We start from the raw sequence: 21,585 nt of genomic DNA, 5'->3' as shown, positions 1-21,585 counted from the left end.
ATGACTTAAAGAAGTCTGAACTGTGCGCGAATACTTGCCACTAAAGACTACATATCCCATAAGCCTCTGTAACACATAAGTGATGTCACCTGATAATAAGGACGAGGGGAGGGTGTGCTAATGTTTACAACCACAGGGTTGTCAATAATTTTATCGTAAAAACTGTGGTTTTGTCGATACTTCAGCAGCATATGAAAAGACAAGTATACAGGGACGCAAACTAAATGACCTCTTCTCGCATTCAGGTAAAAAGACTACTTTAATTAAGCATTTGAGCACTTAATCAAGCAAGCTTGTTAGCGCTTAGCTCGTCGTAGTTATCTGATATTGATAAACAAGTAAGCGTAGCACAGCTATGTTATTTGCTAACGGTAACTCCACAAATTGACTGGACCTCAACCAATTCCTGCCAATGAACAAGCAGTAATGTTATATTGAAACACAACTCATAGCGTTTCTTGTTGACCTCCAGTCTGTAACAGTTTAACAGCCACTACAACAGCTAGCTTGTAAGCTGTTTCGCTAGCTTGCAAGGGTTGAAGAAGCGACTAATTTGACCACGATAACTCTGATGGGTTTCACTCATAGCTTAACTTTTACATGCAACGTTACCCGGTTATAAATGTAAAATAGCCAGTTAACCAAGCTAACTCACAAAATTTGCACCTACGTGCAGCACAGCTCCATTATACAGTAAGTTGTTTACTATGCAGCACCCGAAGCTGATATTTAGCCAGCTGGCACTTCGCTCACCCTACTTTACTCATACCTAACATAAAAAAAAGCAGAGATGTTAATATTTGCCTCTTACGTCTTTGGTTGCTGAGTCCCCTACTGTCACTTATTTAAGCTGCTGTATCTCCACTGATGTTTGCTGTGACATCACTTACGTGTAGGTTTTAAAAAACTAACATCATTGTCTTTTATTGTGGCAGGTTTTTGTTAACTGCGAGACATCTGGTTGCTCTCGACTCACTGTGTTACACAGTGAATCTGAGTGGGCATTTGGAAAGAACCTTTCAGTGTGTACATTGTGCTGGTAAACAGGTGTGTATTGTAATGTAAAAAAATATTTGGAGGTTACTCTCAGCTCTGCCAAGATATTACAGTCATGCTTTGCCTTTTGCCCATATTTTACTGTATCTTTTTTCAAGCACGGCCTTTAGGATTTTCACCTAAAGAAAATGACCTTACAGATGTTATCTTAAATAGGGCTGCATCTCATTATTGTTTATTTCATTGTTTTATGTGTTTGTTATTTTTTACATTAAAGAATTGATGGCTTCTTTAGATTAAAAAGAACACAAAGATCACAAAGATCTTCAAATTACAATGATATAAAACAAAGAAAAACAGTAAATCCTTACATTTGAGAAGCTGGCACAAATGTTCATTTGTGCTTGATAAATGACGAACAATTATCAAAATAGTTGCCTATAAATTTTCTGTTTAACTGATCAGTTGACTAATTTAGTCAGCTCAGATTTCACTTTAAATTGTTATAGGCTACCATAATTGAGTTTCTGCTAGATTGCAATTTACACAGTTTGCATTTTTCTGTAGGGCGTAAGACATGGAGCACACTAATATTGTTGTACTTTCTTGTTAGAATTGAGAATTCTGCTGCTAGTATGTCATTTTCATAGAAAACCCATTGATTATTTAAGGATTTGTAAATGCTGGGGCCAGTTTCTGAATATCTTGTAACTTCAACATGTTCTTGTTCATTCATTCATCTCTTACCAGTGTCCTGATGGAGTGGGTGTTCATCATGAACCGGATGAGCTCTCAGGGTAGCTCTGCAGCACAGCGGAGGCGGATGGCTCTGGGAGTGGTCATACTCTTGCTGGTGGATGTCATCTGGGTAGCCTCCTCTGAGCTCACCTCTGTAAGGACTTTGTCTCAGTCAGTCACTTTTCAACACCTGCTGCCACAAAGTGGGTTGCAGTATAAGATGACACAACTGTAATAAAATGAGAGGGAGGCACAGACGTAGTGAGGAACTGGAGTGCCTTGTGACACTCTGGTATGTGCAGGAAATGGTGTGAACATTATATATGTGTGTTATTGCATTGTTCCCCAATGTGTGGCATAACTTTGCCTTTCTCTCTCTCCCAAGTGATTGTTAAAGTACTTAAATCCCTAATTATTAAATACCGAAACTGCAACTCCACACATTACAATATATTATATAATATGACTTTAATATTAGCAGTAAAGTCATTTTGAGAGCTGATCTCCTTTTAAGAGTGTTAAATCAGTAATGTGTTATCATGTAAGTACTAAACATTTTAGGACCTCCAATTACTCTGTGATTTGCTGGATAATTTAAACTGCAGACCGTTTCATACTGTCAAAAATAAACATCTTAAATGGATGCTGGTTGATTTCTTGTGGCAGTGGCGGTATTATAAAATAAGGCTGGGTTTAGGTTTGGGCGATATTAGTGATGCATGGCTTGGAGATTTTTAAAAACCCCACCAACCCAGCCCGTTAAGAAAGCCGATCTGACCCTCCTGACCAAGAAAACATATGCATTAATCAGTGACATGAACCCAACCAAATCCGCAAACCTAATTTGAAAGTTTCTGGTAATGACCATTGCTAATAACAACTACTTGCTGTTGGTTATTTTGTTTATCATTTCCAGTAAATATCACAATATGTGTGTTTTCTGTTTAAAAAAAAGTAGGAAGACAGTATGGCTCGAGTGCACAACCGATTTTCTATGTGATTTTTTTTTTTTTATATGAAGTTACAGAGGTGCATATTTAACAGATTCATTGAGGACAGGGAAGCACATGCTGTTGGTTAGGACTTGGTGTTTGGCCTACATATTTACAGAAGGAAATATTTTTACAGGAAGTTATGACCGCAGGGATTTAAATGTTGGACTTCAACAGATATTCCTGGTCAAAAGCTGGATAAATGAAAGCCTGAGTACTGCAGCGCTGATGATAAAGCTGCTTCCTGTGTGAAAGAGAGGCGGAGGGAGGGTAAGAGAAGGTGCAAGTTGGATTATTGTTCTGCGTTTTTGTTAGTTATTAATAACTTAATCAGAAGTTTAACTGATACAGAGATGCTGTAGTAAGGCCATGTATTGCAGTTCACAACTCACGCCACCAGAGTTCAGTGTCTGCTGGTGGAATGGGCAGCTAAACTGAGAAACCTGGTGACTGGGAGTGGTGGGGATAACGTTGCAGGACTAGAAAAAAAGAAAAACGCCTCTGCCCCTGTTGTGGAGTTTTAACTCTCTAACTTTATCTTGAGTTTATCTTTGTAACTTTATTTTGAGGTGACTTCTTCCAACTACAAAGCACTTTATTAGCCATATGATTTTACTCAACACACCATCTCCTTTCAGCTCACTGATGTGGCGGTATCGAGTTATTGGGTCTTCCAGCAAGAAGGAAGCTTATCCCCTATCTATTCATAAACATGTACGCCATAAGTATTTAAATCCAGCAAGACCTGAGCTACTCCTATCACCAGTAACTCAGCTTTTATGTTTTTTTTTTGTTTTGTTTTTGTTTTTTAAAATTCCTATCATACCATACATTGCTGTGCAATGTCTGAAAGGTACAAAGGTATGAAAAAATAGATACCACCCAAGCCTAGCTGGGTTAGCAGCACAGAAGGTTGGAAGTAGCTAGAAATGTAAAACAAGAGGAAATCAGCAAACATACTGCCTCTTACAGTCAAACATGTAAAGGAGTAACTAAACAAAGATTACTACAATCATTAGCCACATGTACTAAGCCAAAAAGTACAATGATTCATTTTCAAACATGAAGTGTAGTGAAAGTATCAAGTGTCATGTTATACTTATTTAATATAATTTGTTACTCTCCTCCCATGTCTTTTCGAAGATTTGTGTTCAACTTGACAGACTTGAAATGCAAAAGAAAAATAAACAGAGGTGTCTAAGAGGGAAAACTGTCTAGCTTGCAGCACATGTTATTTAACCACTACAAGCTGTTATCCTAACAGCATCCCTCTGTTGATTCTTCCTGTAGTACATTTTCAAGCGACAGGAGTACAACAAACCCTTCTTCAGCACATTCACCAAGACCTCCATGTTTGTACTCTATTTGCTGGGGTTCCTGCTGTGGCGGCCCTGGAGGCAGCAGTGCACTGGCACACTGAAACGGCGGCATTCGGCGTTTGTAAGTAGTTAAAGCACAGTCAACACAGGTTGGGAGCATGTTTGCATGTTTAAAATGTTGTTGTTTTTTCTCCAAACACTTACAACCTTTTTTTTTTTTTTTGCATTCCACAACCTCAATCATGATGAATCACAGAGCACCCTTATATCAGGTTTATAGGCTTTATTTTTTTAGCTGCATCTGCAGCAGAAGGAAAAAGTTGTGGAAAACCTCATGGAAATCATGGTTCAGTACTTATTTTAAGTGTCGGCCTGTCTGTCCAGACTGACCCTCTTTTGTAGTTATTATTGTTTGTTAGTAAAGATCACCCCATTGCACTGCATTTAAGCTCAGTTAGAAGCTGCAGCAGAGTCTTTTTTCTTTTGCAAATTAAGCCATTTTTTGTGTTGTGCACATTCCTACATGATGGCAAGGAAGATTTTTGAAAAAATGGTGAACCTTCCCCTTAAGACAAGATGATGACTGAGAATTCTTGGTTTTGGTCTGTAAGATAATGGTCTTAATTGCATCTTTTTGCAGTTTGCTGATGCTGAGGCCTACTTTGCACCCTGCACCACTGACACCACTGTCAACAACTGTTTGGTATGTTGTTAAGTCACAGAGAAAGTTATGACTTTTTTAACAGCAAACTATCTGATGGTGCTCATTTGTTATCATGTGTTCACGTAGTATTTAAAGGGTTTTTAATATTTGATCAGCTTAGACAATCAAACAGAAATACAAATTTACATTTTGCAGTTGGTTTACCTCTTACCTGTAGTGCTGTTTATCAGCGTAGATTGTTTTGGTGTGAGTTGCAGAGTGTTTGAGATATTGGCCGTATAGATGTCTGTCTTCTGTCCAACATAGCAACTAGATGGCACTCGGCTTGTGGTGGTCAAAGTGCCCAAAAAAAAAAAAACAAAAAAAAAAAAACGTTTGAAAAACTCAACAGCAATGTCTCTTTCCAGAAATCGTGACCCAGTTACTTAAGATAATCCACAGACCTTGATGTGAACAGTTTCATGTCGGAGCTATTTTCTGTCTACCAAACTACACCTGCCAACTGTGTCACCACAGAGAAGGAAGCGTGCATCTCCTCATGGACGAGAGGCTTGTGACAGCACAAGATGAAAACATTAATGGCATTCTCCTTAGCTAAACTGTTAATGTGAGTTAGAAGTAGTATCTCACGCTTCCCTCTGTGTGGTAATGGGGTTGGCAGTGTGGTTTGGTAGAAAGAAAGTAATTCCTACATGAAACAGTTCACAACAGTGTGTGTGGAATATCTTGAGTCACTCAGCAGCTCACACCAAAACAATGTAGATTGCTAATAGCACTCATAAATGGTAAGAGGGAAAAAAGGGATTTAGGGATGAACTGTCCTTTTGACAGCTATAATGTCTGACTTGCACTGTTACTCTTGTGCAGAGTGAACCACTCTATGTTCCGGTGAAGTTCCAGGATGTACCTGCTGAGCACTCAAATTGTTTAATTGGAGACTGTGAAACTTGTGAGTACACAGTTGATGTTGTCTGTGTAATAAATAACATGAAGCATATTTATTATCTTGTTTCAACACTCAGGAGTATGTTAAATTGCTTATGTTTTGACTGATAGCATCATCAGTTGGAATCGGTTGAAATAACAATTCAACAACAGAGGGCAGCAGTGAGCTATAAAAGTAGATAAAATGTTTTTTGGAGCTAATATGAAAGAAATACAATATTTTACAAGAGAAACCTCTGTCTGACCTTTCATGTGACCCTCAGACTCAGTTATTTCTTTTTTCTATTAATTCTCTTCTCACATACTGTCATAAGAGTAGAATTATGAACCAAATGATTTTGTTCTCCTCTTTCTTTGCTGAATTTGGCAGAGCAGTTGAAACATCTGATGTTCTTTGTGCTTTTCTATAACTTTTTATTGATGAGTTCAGGAGAGCTCTTACTGACCTCAATTTCTTGAGCTGGCTGAAAGCCAATGTACCTCCATAGTCTAAGGCCACAGTTAATTAGGATTTCTCTATTGATATTTTTAGATATTTATGTGTTTGGCTCTTGTGTGACTTGTGTTCAGCCCAGTCATGCATTGACACCTAATAAGCGTGATATTTTGTGTAATTAAATAAAATAATGCCCTTGCTGCAAATACAAATGTCATCTTAAAAATTAAAAAATAAAGAAGTATTTGGGCATTGAAATAAAAGCACATTTTTTCCCTGCCTCTTGTCAATTCAGGCGTCTTTCTTTTTGCACCTCCCAGCAGCTTCTAAAAAGCAGCGGGTGCGTTTCAGTAACATCATGGAGGTGCGTCAGCTGCCCTCTACTCAAGCCCTGGATGCCAAATTGTCCCGCATGTCCTACCCAGCTGCCAAGGACCATGAGGCCATGTTGCGCACAGTGGGCAAGCTAACCATCACTGATGTGGCCAAAATCAGCTTCTTCTTCTGCTTTGTGGTGAGACTAAGACAGCTTTTGATTTTACATTGTTGTATCAAATTATAAACAGGACGCAATCTTGATGCATTGTATCAATGTATAATTGATAACACTCACACGCTTGATCATCCTTTTGTGTTATTTGCTAGCGAGGCGGTGACAAATGTGTTTTGCTGATACTTTGAAAAAGAAGTGCTTTTGGCACATATGAATTATGTAAGTGAGCGGAAAGATGGTTTATGAGTGCCAAGACTACAAGTCATTAATCATATAGCCTTTCAAGCGATGAACTTCTTTTAATTTGTGACTCATCCTCTCTGAGCACAATAAAGCACTTCTGGGAAACCTTAAAGCAATAAAGTATTTGACATAGGTCTTAATTTGATCACTTCGAGACTTTAAAGAGTTTGGGAAGCATGGTCTGTGTCCACTTAGTGTTTTTCTTAGACAAAAAAAGCATTTGCAGGGCACTGGGGTAGCTCAATTCCATTGCTTAATAAAAAAGCTCTACCAGTGCTTTTTTTAAAATGACATGTTCCATGTGGATTTTGACATTAACGTTAAGCTAAGTAGCTAACGTTACACCACTTTCTGTGTGTGTCCCGTCTGCTCCCACAAATGGACATTTTTGTCTTCATTGTTTTAGTTTCTGACTAACGCATCATACAGTATCTAAAGGAGCAACAGTGACTACACCAGCGCCTTTCTGAAAAGTTCACAGATTTTCAGTTTAGAATAACTATGAGTGGAAAAAAGTCAGAGCACTCTGAAAAAAGACCCTGGGTGCTGCACTTTTTTTCAAAGAGGCTGCATGCAACCTGAAAAAAGATGCTGGGCACTGTCTCTTCTGGTTGTCTGTTCATCCGTCTATACGTCCTTCTGTTCCATTCTCATGAACAGGATATCTCAAGAGCACCTTGAGGGAATTTCTTCAAATTTGGCACAAACTGTCCCCTTGGACTCTACAGTGAGCTGACTAGATTAGGTGGTCAAAGGTCAAGGTCACTGTGACATTGTGCGTTGCATGGTCGTGAACGTGGTATCTCAAGAACACCTTGAGGGAATTTTCTCAAATTTGGCACAACCATCCACTTGCACTCAGTAATGATCTGATTAGAATTTGGTAAGCAAAGGTCAAAGGTCAGTTTGGCCTCACAAAACATGTTTTTGGCCATAACTCCAGAATTCATACGTTAATTATGACAAAATGTCTGATAGAATAAAATGATGACATGATGTCATTTTGTATCCAAAAGGTCAAAGGTCAACTTCACTGTGACATCATAATATTCCGCAAAAAACACAGAAGGGGAGACATTTGGTCAAATACTGAATTGGTGACACTAACTGACACTGACTCTTGGATGTCCACCTTGAAACTGTGCTGATTGTAGAGATCTTTTGCAACATTCTAAATTTGAGGTTATATGTTGGTATTGAATTGTTCAATGTTTCTGTTTATCACTTCTAACACAGTAGGTATGTAGTGTTTGGGACTACACTGACACAATTCTTCAATTTTTTAAAAATTTACTGTCATAGCTATTTTGGGCATTTTATGCCATCATTACATAGTGATGAGGTAGAAATGACAGTAAACAAATGAGAGAGAGATGTAACAAAGGTCTAAGGCCGGAAATTAAATGAAATTAAAAGTTCAGTCAGTCTGCAAAACCAGATTTTATAAAGAATGTGAGAAAGATTTTACCACAGGGTTTTTGTTCTGTAATGTGCAGAAAATTTCACATTGCTGCTTCTATTTCTCTTCCAGTGGTTTCTGGCTAACCTGTCCTATCAGGAAGCCCTGTCCGACACACAGGTCGCCATTGTCAACATCCTGTCATCCACCTCAGGTGACTCTGACTCTGTGAAATTGAGGCAAATTTGTGATATTGATGTTGATAAAATTGACTTAACTTTTGCTTCTTTCTCTTTAGGCCTGTTCACGCTCATCTTAGCAGCCATATTTCCCAGCAACAGCAGTGACCGTTTCACCTTGTCTAAACTGTTAGCTGTAGCTCTGAGGTAAGGCCTGAATGAAAGTGTTGGCAGACAGTTCAGTTGAGAAGGGCATGTAGGGAGGTTTCAGAGCTGAGCATATATCTGCATGAGTGGATGTATTTTCTGTTTTTTGTGTCTGCCTGATGTGTCTCCATGCTTTTACATTTATTTTTCTGTTCCCTAAAATGCCAACCATCCTCTTCAGCGAAGTAAAAGTTGATGGTCTTGGTGACATATTATTTGATTCACAGGAGGAGCATAAAATATTATTTGTTTTACTTGCCTCTTTCGTGGCAGCTTTAGATTTTAAGAAACTCTTTTGTGAATATCCTTGGTACCAAAAAGGATAACTTCCATTTTGTTGTGCCTGATCTGTCCTCTGAACAAACCTTGATCCCAGTACATCTTATTGAACAATCCCCTGATCTTAATCTTGTGGCAGCCCTGATACATATTTAATGGTTTTTCCACCTATTCCAGTTTTCTTTGTCTTGAAATGTTGATAAATTAAATGTTAGTTTTAGCCAAATCTTATCTTATTAAGGCCTAGTCCACATGCTTTTTCTGAGTTTTGACTTTTTGTCCACACGCAACCAACACATAAGGTCACTGGAAATGTACAGAGGTTGGCTAAGAACCTAGGTGCTATCTTTGATCGTGACCTGTGTTTTGAACCCCCGTCTTATAAAATTTTCTCCATGTACAGCCTCTACAGCCTAAAGAAGACACCAAAAAACTTGTTCATGTTTTTATCTCAAGCAGGCTTGACTATTAAAATGCCTTGTTATCAGGCCTCTCAAATAAATCTTTAAACAAACTTCAGATGATCCAAAGTGCAACATGTCTACTCACCAAGACTATACATTAAGAACAAATTGCTCTGGTTTAAAATCCGGCTTCATTGGCAAGATTTTGCTTTTATTTTTTTTAAATCTCGGCCGGGCTCCACCGGCTGCAAACGTAAGCATCACGTCAGCGTAGCGCCGCGGCGTATTCATTTGGGCTCCACTGACGGCGTACGGAAGCGACATGTAGAGAAGCCAGCGGGGTAGTTTACTGTTTGCTGAGCCGAGAGGCTGCATGTAGGCTGCATGAAATGGGTAAGTTAAAGCATTTTCCACCTAAGTTATTACATATATTTACAATACAATATACAATAAACAGTTTCAACTGTATTAAAATACATAGTTTAAACGGTAGGATCATGGATAAACATGGGTAAATGCATAAAAAAAATCATCACATATCACTTGTGATAATGGTTTATTCATTTAAAAACACATTGTGCTCGTTTAGCACACTATTTCATGTAGTTTTTATCTGCTGGAGGGTCGGTAGGGGAGCGTAGCGCGACAAAAATAGAAGAGCCGCCTAAAATAGAGAGTTGTTGCGCGACAGACGGGGGTTGTCGCGCCGCTCCCGTTGCCGGTGGAGTCGCTGTAATTGATTAACAGGGGGGCGAGCTGCTACGGGACTCGCGCTGCAGACGTGCCGCTGACGTGCCCGGTGGAGCCTGGCCGTAAGTGGACGGGACTATTTATCTGATAAATTGGTCAAATCCATTCCCTCTATATTCTTAAAATCCTCTACCTCTTATATACTAATTGTCCCTCAGGGTAGAACTAAAAAGTACAGTGATGATGCATTCTCTGTCATTGGCCCTCCTCCCTGGAAAAACCTTTGAGAGATGGTCAGACTCAAATTCCGTTGAAAGCTTCAAATGAAATCTTAAAACCTATCTTTTTAGACTTGAATTTATGTAGCTTTTTTAAATTAATTACATACACGTGTCTGTGCGAGGTTTAGTCTTTTATCTGTATTATCTCATTTTATTATATAAAGGACTTTGCTGTATGAACTGTGCCATACAAATAAAATTATTCTATTTCTACTTCTTATTAGGGTTATTGTTATGTCACTGTTTGTTGGTTTGGCGTGCTCTTTAACGCTTCAGTTGTGTTTTTGAGTTTTCATTTGGCCATAGATTTCTTTTTCATAATAGTGTGTTTATTGAGGATAAAGGAGGGAAAAAAACCCTGCTTTCAAAAGTGAATGTGTCCATGTGGACTAGGCCTTAATTTTAGTCAAAGTGAAATGAATGAATTACTATTTGGTCACAAGTTCAGTCATCCCTTTTGTGTAAGGCTCCAGTAATATTGTAGTTTGCCTTATTGTACAAACTAACTAGAATGTTGATGTTGGACAGTTCAGCAAAACTCCAAATAATGTTCAATGACAATGCTTTTTCCATCCACTGCCCACGGTTTTTTTAAGTTCTTGCTTTCTAAAACATATACTGTATACGACATCCAGGTTATGGTCAAGGTTAAAGAAAGATTGTTGTTACGGTTGATAAAGCAACATTAATTGCAGATTGGTGATGCGATGCAGACTCTGGTCTCCTAAATCAAAGTCAGATGTCCCACATGCCCATCCACCAGCCTGACCTCCACACCCTTATATTGCTAGTTAAAGGACACACTACCTCCTGCATTGACACTTTAACATTGGAACTTGACATAAATCCTAATGTGCAGAATTGTCCAATGTTGGTGTACACTCGGCTGGAATTTATTAACATTGAAAGGGCCTTAAGGCATTTTGTCATAATGATTCATTCAAGACTGATAAAAGTCTAAGTCTAAGTCTTGAAATTCTACTGATTACCCTTTTAACCATGAAAATTTGAATTATGCCGCATCTCTCCTGTTTAGCATGGGAGGTGTTACCCTTGTGAGTTTCTCCAGCATGGACAACCCTGATGAGAAAGGCGTCATAGGTAACCATGGAGACAGCGAGTATCTGTCACTCTTTCACCTTGCTTGTGTTTTGTGAAATTGTATATTAGTCCAAAGGCCCAGGCACACCAAACTGACTTTAGGGAACTAGTAGTGACGAAATCTCCCTGCTGCGTTGCTTTATGTCACCTGTGTTGCACATGAACACAGTGCAGACCTCAACCACCGACCAACCAGCACTTTGGTTCGGTGCTTGCATGTGAGGAAATAACATTCCACACCAGCAGATGGCACTAGTCTGTAATCAGTCTGTACTTGTCAGTCAAAAAGGGAAGCAGGAAGACCACCTTGATGCTAGTTAGCCAGTTAGCCCATTAACAACACAATCCAGTGTTGAAGGATCAGAGCATATTTACTGTGTGCTAGTGAGCAATAACACAAAACATCAGGAAACGTTTCTGCTAAAAAGCTCACTGGTTAAAAAAAAATAATCATACCTTATGTAACAAGTTTGTTCTGGTCTCACTCCCTCTTCCCTCTTGGCTCTTTGTTTACTTTCCTCACTTCCGTTTCTCCCCTCGTGCGCTGAGCTGAACTACCAATCAGAGGGATTTTGTTCACCGATTGACTCTGCAGTTGCTGACGCCAATTCAACACACTGAATTGGCGGCAAAAAAAAGTGCTAGTGCCGACAAGGGCCATTGGTGCGGGACACACCGCAGAGATGGCCCAACGTTGGCTGATGGCTGACTGTCAGCTTGGTGTATCAGGGCCTCAGTAGTGTTGAATTGATATGATTTGAAACCTTCTCTCTTTGAAAGTGTGATTGATTTTTATATGGAGGTTCCTTGTGGTCACTGGCGGGGGCGGCACTGTACGCAGTCTACATCGTCATGATCAAGAGACGAGTGGATCGGGAAGATAAGCTTGACATCCCCATGTTCTTTGGTAAGCAGTGCTCAGTATATTGGTTTTGACGAAAATGCCAGTATTTCGGTCATTAATAATATTCTGAGCAATGTCTGCACCCTATCTTTGCATTTAAACACAGAAGAGACCCCTGCACAGTATAATAGTTTTAATTCCATGAAGTTGTCCTCACTGTGGTTTATAGAAGGTACCTTTCGAGCTGTCTAAGCTGGAGATGCTGTGTGTCTCTTAGGGTTTGTGGGTCTGTTCAACCTGCTGCTGCTGTGGCCAGGCTTTCTTCTGCTCCACTACACAGGTTTTGAGGCCTTTGAGCTTCCCAGCCAGCTGGTGTGGACGTATATCCTCATTAATGGCCTCATTGGAACCGTTCTCTCAGAGTTTCTCTGGCTCTGGTGAGCACCTGACCCATTGTTTATTCAGATCACATTTCTGGCACCAAACCATCATAATTTACATTTTGTTTAAGGACATTATCAGTTGAGTAAGTTGAACAAATGGCTTTGAAGAATATACAGTATTTCAGAAACAATTTAATGCTGACCTGATGATGTGGCTTTTTCTCCACAGGGGCTGCTTTCTCACATCATCTCTAATCGGGACTCTGGCATTGAGCCTCACCATCCCGCTCTCTATAATGGCAGATATTTGCATGCAGAAGGTACATTTCCTACCACAGGGACTTGACAATCAGAGTCAGGGTTTGAAGTTAGATTCAAGATAAATTTGGTTTGGCATTGGCAAGACACCAGATTGAAAAGTGTGGGTCAGAGCAGATTGCAAAGTGAAAAGTCTTGTTAATGTTACTGTTTACTTAGTATACTGTTTGTGTTATATTGCTTTACACAAAAAATAATTCACTTAAGTTAATGGGAGTAAATGTTTATTAAATTTGGGGTTAAATGAGTTTTCAAATTTAAACATATGTTTAGAATTTTAACAAAATAGTAATAGCCACTCTCTGTATGTGTGTGGATAGGTACGTTTCTCGTGGCTGTTTTTTGCTGGGGCGGTCCCCGTCTTCCTCTCCTTTTTCATCGCCACGCTCTTGTGCCACTACAACAACTGGGACCCTGTCCTGGTGGGGCTGAGGAGAGTGTATGTCTTCATCTGCAGGAAACATCGCATTCAGAGGTACACACTGCTTGATTCTACAAAGGGATTACAGGTGACACAGCACAGTGTGACAGCTGTATTGGTGGTCTAAAGCTCAGAAACTGGCTAAGCAATTGATTACACGAAACAATTTGTGCCTTAGCTAAGATACATACAACCCACTGTGACAAGCCACGGAAAGTTAAGTGTTGATCATTTTCTAAACACACAGTTTAGTTCATTTTTAGTTTGATATCTTGCCTTTCAAGGAGCCATTGGTTCCAGTATATGAAAAACTTGACCCCTGCATGGGAGAACAGTGCAACACTTTGAGTCCTTTTAGCAAGGTTACACAAGCAGCCAGGGCTGTTTTGAAAACATAGTCTTTTGGTCGATTGAAGGACATTGGATTTTAGATTTTGTTGCCAAAAAGCACATTTATGAGCTAAGTTGTCAGAAAATAAAACTAAAAAGATGAGGAGTGAGCAAAACAGCACCTTTGGAAAAAGTAATGCAATTCAGTTCCATCCCTGGAAGCAGCATTTGGTGCTTAGCTGGGAGCTCTATTGATCAAAACTGGCAACAAAGCTGCTGTTTGGTTTTGGTATTGATAGGGAAAAAGTTATGAAATCCAACATAATGTGGTTGTGTTCTCTCTCTCTCTCTCTCTCTCTCTCTCTTCTCTCTCTTTCATCTCTCTCTCTCTCTCTCTCTCTCTCTCTCTCTCACACACACACACACACACACACACACACACACACACACACACACACACACAGGACCCTGTACTTCTTTACTTGTGAGGATCCTTATTGACATAATGCATTCCCTACTCCCTAAACTAAAACTTATTCTAACTTGAACCTTAAAACCAAGTCTGAACCCTCAAACAGGCCTGTTAATGCCTGTCTTAAGGTAAGGACCTACCAAAATGTCCTCATTCTCAAGGTCTAAAATTCAAACTGGTTCTCACAAAGATAAACAACCAAGTATACACTCTGGGCTTGTTCGTTGTTACAAGCTGCAGGCCCAAAATACATGGTCGGCTTCCCTAAAAACTTCCAAAAACTTTGTCACTTCAAAAATGTATTTAATTTATTTAACAGACACAAACATGATTCAAACACTGTTTTAAATTAACTTCATAAAAAAAATTGTGAAACATTGTTTCACAGCAGGTAATCAAAGCACAGTTTAGTACAGTTCATCTTAAATCCAGTGCTGTGTACTTCATGCATTCACATACAGTGGTACTCACAGTACAACATGACCCAGCTGTGCTGATCACCGGCACCAATCTATAATGTAGTCTGTAGTGACCGTAGACTGTATAAATAAGTTAGTGATATGACAACACAACCATCGGGATGTTTTTTTTTCCTGGTGGCACACCTGCGGAAGTGGAGCAGTGTGGATGAATGAAAAATTAAAACAATAAACACTTTATTTTGGGTGGTAATGCATTACAGGACACTGTAAATGTAATAATATTATGTGAAATTCTGTTAGTAATTTGTTATATTACTTCATCGCTGCTAAAACAGTGATTGTAATGCTTCTGTAACATCTTACTTTTGTAATGAGTTACCCCAACACTGCCAACATATCAACAAGGGGTGTGTTCAGTCCTTGCTCGCAGCCTCATTACAAGGTGATGGCAATGTAAAAAATATAAAGGTGATGAAGTGCACTCTAAACGATCATCTGTCATGAGTTTAATTTTCATAAAATGCTTGATTATTAATGGCCTAGTACAGTATTAGGCTATAAAAGTCAACTTGTCTCATGTAAGGCATAAGCACTAGTCACTTATCTTATCAGACCAATCACATCATTATATCCTCAACACAACAGTTATTTCCAGGTGTCTCTCTTTCCTTAGACAAGTTATTTGTCACATTGAGCTATTATTATTGGACATTCATTTTCCAGTGGACTGCTCTGCTTCAATAGCATCATGGGTTTAGTAAATGTGGTTAGTATGGCCTTTGTGATGCAACAGCAAAAAGAGTGTAAACACACACACACACACACACACACACACACACACACACACACACACACACACACACACATCTGGGACCAGACTAGGTTAATAAACACTCAGGTCTGAGCACAAAGCAAGTTTGTAAAAAAAAAAAAAGGTAAAAAGTCTATGAAAAGGTTTTAGTCAACTCATTTAAAAAGTTAAACCTTTTAAAGTTTTAAATAGAAAGTGAGTTGTTGTATTGTTGTGTGACCTATTAAAAATGAATTGACCTTCACTCTGACACACACTTAGTCTTTTCTTCTCTGACATTCTCACAAGGACAGTACACTCCATTTGTAGCTCGCAGCCTCACTAAGTCAAGTCTGTAATCAGACATACATGCTTGACTGACTATCCTCTCTGCGGCAGTTATGCTCTCCATTCTTCTGTGAATGCTGTGTAGGGATAATTATAATAATGATGGTTGTCAAGATGATGACTGTGATGATGATTGACACACCGTTCCCTCTGCCCACAGACTGCCAGAAGACAGTGAGCAGTGTGAAAGCCTTATTCCTCTACACACCGTCTCCCCCAGCGAAGGAAGCTTCTGCTCATGATCCAGCAGTCAAACACAAAGTAAATGATCACTCAGCCACATTGACCTGTGTGTGTGTGCATGTGCATGTGTTTAAGAGGACTCATTATTCAGCTGGGTTGTTTGAATCTTACCCTTTACAAAAAATATAAAAAATCTCAAGTTATTTTTCCTCTTCCAGTTTTAAAGAGGACCTATTTTACTCATTTTCAGGTTCATATTTGGATTCTGTCTTAAACACTCTGTTTTAGTGCCTGTCTCTTTAACCCCCCCCCCCCTTTCTGTAAAAGCCCAGTCTGCTCTAAATGGTCAGCATTTCTGCAGACTCATCGTCTCTGCATAGCAAGTGCAGCTGCAGAATGACTGTAAAGGAGCATAGTGTCACTTTCTTTCATGAAAAGTCATGAATAAAAGCTTCTAAACACAACCGGACATGTTCCAGCAGGAATCTGATCTAAAATATGGGAGAAATTAACAACATGAGCAACTACGATTACAGGTTTCCCTGATTTTAGCATGTAGCTACATGGTGCAGTGTATGTAATGTAAAGGCTTCCAGTAGCATGCTTGGAGCAGACGATCATATAAAGAAATTTGCCATGATCTGACATCAGCTCTTAGTCAAATTTAAAAAAACTTTTAAAAACAGTATTCAGAACATTGTAGCCTGAGGTTTTTGCTCACAGAGATTACTTTTATATACGTTTACCTTATTGAATCTTTGGCCATGTTTAAAATAAACATCTAACATTGTAACTCTATATATAAAGTGCGACAACTTCTAATGGTTCTAAGTGTTATTGTGTTGTTAATTAAAATCAATGATGCTTGTTTTTGAAGCATAGTGGATACATTAAATTAAGCCCCTGCTTGACAACTTCGGTAACATTTTAAGTAACTGCATCCTCTATAGTTTGGACAATGTTGAAGCTGTTTGGACAATGTTAACAAGGGATAAAATCAGTACAAAAAAAAAATGAAAGGGGCCACTCTTAATCACAAACTCTCAGAGAATTGTCACTGACTTCTCTCAGCTTTACAGAGTGTGTTTTCGGCTATTTTTTGTCCAGCAGCTCTACTCAGTCGTGGTTCCTGCAGGCAGCTGTTTTCAGTGAAGCCTCTCTAAAAACCCACTGTATACTACCTGCCCAGCAACGAATGCCAGAGTCAGGTATTTTTCTTAGGAGTTTGTGGAAAGGAGAGTGAATATTTAGACTAATATTTGTCTGGTGGCCAGAAACATTACTCCAAATGAATGCTAATAATGCTTCATCAAATAGTCATTAGGCAATAGTTTGCAAACAAGCACAGCAACTTCATAAGGTGATAATATGTCACTGTTTTGTGTTCAGCTTGTTCTGCTGCCCCCAAGTGGCCAGATAGGCTGCTTTAATATTAACACTTTGTTAGATTTGCATCCCAAACACTTGGATTTTTTAATAGTTAATGAAGTTCAGGATTCCTACTATCTCCTTGATGCTCAGTTATTTCTCTTAAAACATCTGTCAAGTGTTTGTCAAACGCCCTCAGTGTTTAGACATGGTGGTGAGTAAGATGGACAGAAGACGAGCAGGACAGGAAGATCATGACGTAAATATTTTAGACCAGAGATTGGCCACCCACTTCACAAAGTCTGCATCTCAGTGAAGTCGCCTGTCTGTTCACTATTCATTGGTTTAGTCAAGCTTTTCTCAGCTGCCTCCCAAACCGACAAAGTAATTGCCAGCAGGACAGAGAGATTTTGAACTCAGCATGTGGTTTCTAATAAGGTGTTAGTGGGGAATGAAAACAGTGCAATTTAGGACAGACTTAAGCCTGTCTGCTGGGTATGTAGTGTCTAATGGAGGAGCAAAACCAGAAGCAAGTGTATATGTGTGGACGTCAGTGTGTCCATTTTCATACATTTAAGCTTGCGGCTGTTACAATTATTTCATTATTGATTAACCTTTTGATTATTATTTTTGTTACATCATTAAGTGTTTAATCTTTATGGTGACACAAGATGATGAATACCCAGCCTCCAATTGTGTACATAGCTCTCTTTATACTTTTTATTATTAAGATGCAGTATTATACATACATGTATGTGTGTATGTGTGTGTGTGTGTGTGTGTGTGTGTATATATATATATATATATATATATATATATACATTGTAGATTCAGTGAGAATCTACAATGATTCAGTGAGAATCTACAATGTAAATAGTCATGAAAATAAAGAAAACGCATTGAATGAGAAGGTGTGTCCAAACTTTTGGCCTGTACTGTATATATATATATATATATATATATATATATATATATATATATATATATATATATATATATATATCTATATGTGTATATCTATATATATATATATGTGTGTATATATATATATATATATATATTTATATATATATATACAGTACAGGCCAAAAGTTTGGACACACCTTCTCATTCAATGCGTTTTCTTTATTTTCATGACTATTTACATTGTAGATTCTCACTGAAGGCATCAAAACTATGAATGAACACATGTGGAGTTATGTACTTAACAAAAAAGGTGAAATAACTGAAAACATGTTTTATATTCTAGTTTCTTCAAAATAGCCACCCTTTGCTCTGATTACTGCTTTGCACACTCTTGGCATTCTCTCCATGAGCTTCAAGAGGTAGTCACCTGAAATGGTTTCCACTTCACAGGTGTGCCTTATCAGGGTTAATTAGTGGAATTTCTTGCTTTATCAATGGGGTTGGGACCATCAGTTGTGTTGTGCAGAAGTCAGGTTAATACACAGCCGACAGCCCTATTGGAAAACTGTTAAAATTCATATTATGGCAAGAACCAATCAGCTAACTAAAGAAAAACGAGTGGCCATCATTACTTTAAGAAATGAAGGTCAGTCAGTCCGGAAAATTGCAAAAACTTTAAATGTGTCCCCAAGTGGAGTCGCAAAAATCATCAAGCGCTACAACGAAACTGGCACACATGAGGACCGACACAGGAAAGGAAGACCAAGAGTCACCTCTGCTTCTGAGGATAAGTTCATCCGAGTCACCAGCCTCAGAAATCGCAAGTTAACAGCAGCTCAGATCAGAGACCAGATGAATGCCACACAGAGTTCTAGCAGCAGACCCATCTCTAGAACAACTGTTAAGAGGAGACTGCGCGAATCAGGCCTTCATGGTCAAATAGCTGCTAGGAAACCACTGCTAAGGAGAGGCAACAAGCAGAAGAGATTTGTTTGGGCCAAGAAACACAAGGAATGGACATTAGACCAGTGGAAATCTGTGCTTTGGTCAGATGAGTCCAAATTTGAGATCTTTGGTTCCAACCACCGTGTCTTTGTGAGACGCAGAAAAGGTGAACGGATGGATTCCACATGCCTGGTTCCCACTGTGAAGCATGGAGGAGGAGGTGTGATGGTGTGGGGGTGTTTTGCTGGTGACACTGTTGGGGATTTATTCAAAATTGAAGGCACACTGAACCAGCATGGCTACCACAGCATCCTGCAGCAAGTGAAGGCAAAGGGGCCAACAAGTGCTAAACACCTCTGGGAACTCCTTCAAGACTGTTGGAAAACCATTTCAGGTGACTACCTCTTGAAGCTCATGGAGAGAATGCCAAGAGTGTGCAAAGCAGTAATCAGAGCAAAGGGTGGCTATTTTGAAGAAACTAGAATATAAAACATGTTTTCAGTTATTTCACCTTTTTTTGTTAAGTACATAACTCCACATGTGTTCATTCATAGTTTCGATGCCTTCAGTGAGAATCTACAATGTAAATAGTCATGAAAATAAAGAAAACGCATTGAATGAGAACGTGTGTCCAAACTTTTGGCCTGTACTGTATATGTATATTTATGAAGAGAGCTGTATACACAATTGGAGGCTAGGCCCACTTTACTACGCATGAAGCCAAAAAAGCTGGATATGCAGTATGAAATTACCCACATCATCAACATCATAGTGTCCATAGAGGAGGTGCAATGGAGACTTCTGCCGGCCAAGCAGCTAACTTCCAGTTCAACCCTTCGCTAATTTGGATGGGGAAAAAATTGTTAAATTGTATGGCTCTTCTAGACATTAAAAATGTTATAGTAAAACGAGTCATTTCGTGGGGGTTTTAATATAAAAAAAAAAATGTATCCACTGATTACAGATCTATTTTACTATGTAAGTCTGAGGAAAAAGTCTTCTTTGGAACTACAGCATCATGTGACGGATCCGGATGTTGTAATTCAATGTTTGGCTGTTTTGTGAAATTGACTCTAAAGTGTGAGGGCTATTCTGGGGGCTTATCTTGATAAATAGTGATTTGCCACAATATTAATGTTCTGAGTGAATGAATGTTGCACACAGAACCTTTAAAATATTGGAGTGAGCTTACTAAATACCCTCCATGTGCAATCTTTTAAATGGTAAAATACAAATTCCCAGTGTGAGTACAATGCAAAATCAGTGAAGTAACACTACACATACATGTCTGTACATAATTCTGTTCCTTTGACATGTTTTTTTTTTTTTTTTTTTAAATTTGTCTCCCTAGGTGGTGAGAGTGGATCTCACTGAGCTGACAATCTGGAAGCTTTCAGAGACATTGAACTACCCCAGTGCCTCCTATTAAATCTATTTATTTTCAAGAGTGCTGAGACCACACATCCATTTCTACAAGCTCACTTCTATTTTCGCATTCCAGTCACCCCAGACTGAGATCCTGTTTTTATTTTTTGTCTATGTTTTCTGTGTCGTAAAAAAAAACCCTTACGGTTCTTAAGGTGCTGGACATTATCAGTGAATACTATAGTGTCATGTGACCAAATGAAACGGTACATACTGGATCATAACACTAACAGAGGCAGAGTAGCTGTGTGTGTTTTTCCTATTGACAGTCTCCATTTCACAGTCACAGAATTTTTTTCAGGCTGAACATTCTTCTGTACTGGACATTGTTATATGTCTATATGCCTTTTAAAACTGTGCTGCTATTTTGTACGTTTTTGTGTGAAGCAGACAGAGTGCATTTTCATAAATGACGTATGTAAAAAGTTTGTTTTTGGTTTGGCTGCCTTTGATAGAGAAATCCTGCTTTTCCATAAATCAGCCATGTGACATACTTCATATGAGTCAATCAATATGACTGCAGTGTTTTCAGGATGTGTGATGTGGTAGAATCTGAAACTAAGCACGGTGTTGAGTTGATCTTACTCGCATCTTCAGTTTGGGTAATGACAGAACCATTGAGAGTGACTTGTGCATGCATTGTGAAATATTTTTTCACTTACTTTAGACCTCCAGATGATACTGACTCTGTCCTGATAGTATTCAACATTTTAAAGGGGCAGTTTAGCCCAAAATTAAAAATACATCTTTTTTCCCCTCGCCTGTAGTTCTGTTTATCAGTCTAGATTGTTTTGGTGTGAGTTGCTGAGTGCTGGAGAAATTTGCCGTAGAGATGTCTGCCTTCTCTCAAATATGATGGCACTAGATGACATTTGGCTAGTGGTGCTCAAAGTGCCAAAAAATCATTTGAAAAACTGAACAGCATTGTGTCTTTCCAGAACTCATGACTCAGGATAAACCACATACTTTGTTGTGAGCAGTTTAATGTAGGAACTATTTACTTTTTACTGAACTACACCTACCAACCTTATCACCATGCAGAAGCAGAAGGAAGTGTGCATGCA

The 21,585-nt window shown here is 38.9% G+C and overlaps 2 protein-coding genes across 3 annotated transcripts in view; one reads left to right on the top strand and one right to left on the bottom strand.

Annotated features, from left to right (window-relative positions):
* Positions 1 to 21,585, bottom strand: part of LOC125899276 (signal transducer and activator of transcription 4-like) — a 216,598-nt gene that overhangs the window by 127,836 nt on the left and 67,177 nt on the right. The window lies entirely within an intron of this gene.
* On the top strand, positions 90 to 21,272 carry LOC125899281 (solute carrier family 35 member F5-like). Of its 2 annotated transcripts, none has more exons than XM_049593450.1 (16): positions 90 to 245; positions 936 to 1,047; positions 1,747 to 1,888; positions 4,017 to 4,166; positions 4,686 to 4,748; positions 5,577 to 5,658; positions 6,414 to 6,604; positions 8,358 to 8,439; positions 8,524 to 8,611; positions 11,302 to 11,366; positions 12,169 to 12,273; positions 12,488 to 12,647; positions 12,823 to 12,913; positions 13,232 to 13,386; positions 15,855 to 15,955; positions 20,448 to 21,272. In XM_049593450.1, exons 3-15 carry the CDS (start codon positions 1,754 to 1,756, stop codon positions 15,934 to 15,936), a joined length of 1,449 nt encoding a protein of 482 aa, XP_049449407.1. In that variant the 5' UTR covers positions 90 to 245; positions 936 to 1,047; positions 1,747 to 1,753; the 3' UTR covers positions 15,937 to 15,955; positions 20,448 to 21,272. The 2 variants fall into 2 exon arrangements, with proteins under 2 accessions (XP_049449407.1, XP_049449406.1); XM_049593449.1 differs by having other exon boundaries at positions 6,411 to 6,604.

This window comes from Epinephelus fuscoguttatus, linkage group LG13, assembly GCF_011397635.1.
Source record: "Epinephelus fuscoguttatus linkage group LG13, E.fuscoguttatus.final_Chr_v1".
NCBI lineage: Eukaryota > Metazoa > Chordata > Actinopteri > Perciformes > Serranidae > Epinephelus > Epinephelus fuscoguttatus.
Note: the sequence above shows the minus strand (reverse complement) of the source record. Positions and strands in the feature narration are given on the sequence as shown.

Coding starts and splice junctions, on each gene's coding strand:
- LOC125899281 (XM_049593449.1), top strand. CDS start 1,754: ATGGAGTGGGTGTTCATCATGAACCGGATGAGCTCTCAGGGTAGCTCT. Junction 5,659..6,410: donor AATTGGAGACTGTGAAACTT/GTGAGTACACAG, acceptor TGCACCTCCCAG/CAGCTTCTAAAAAGCAGCGG. Junction 8,440..8,523: donor CATCCTGTCATCCACCTCAG/GTGACTCTGACT, acceptor CTTTCTCTTTAG/GCCTGTTCACGCTCATCTTA.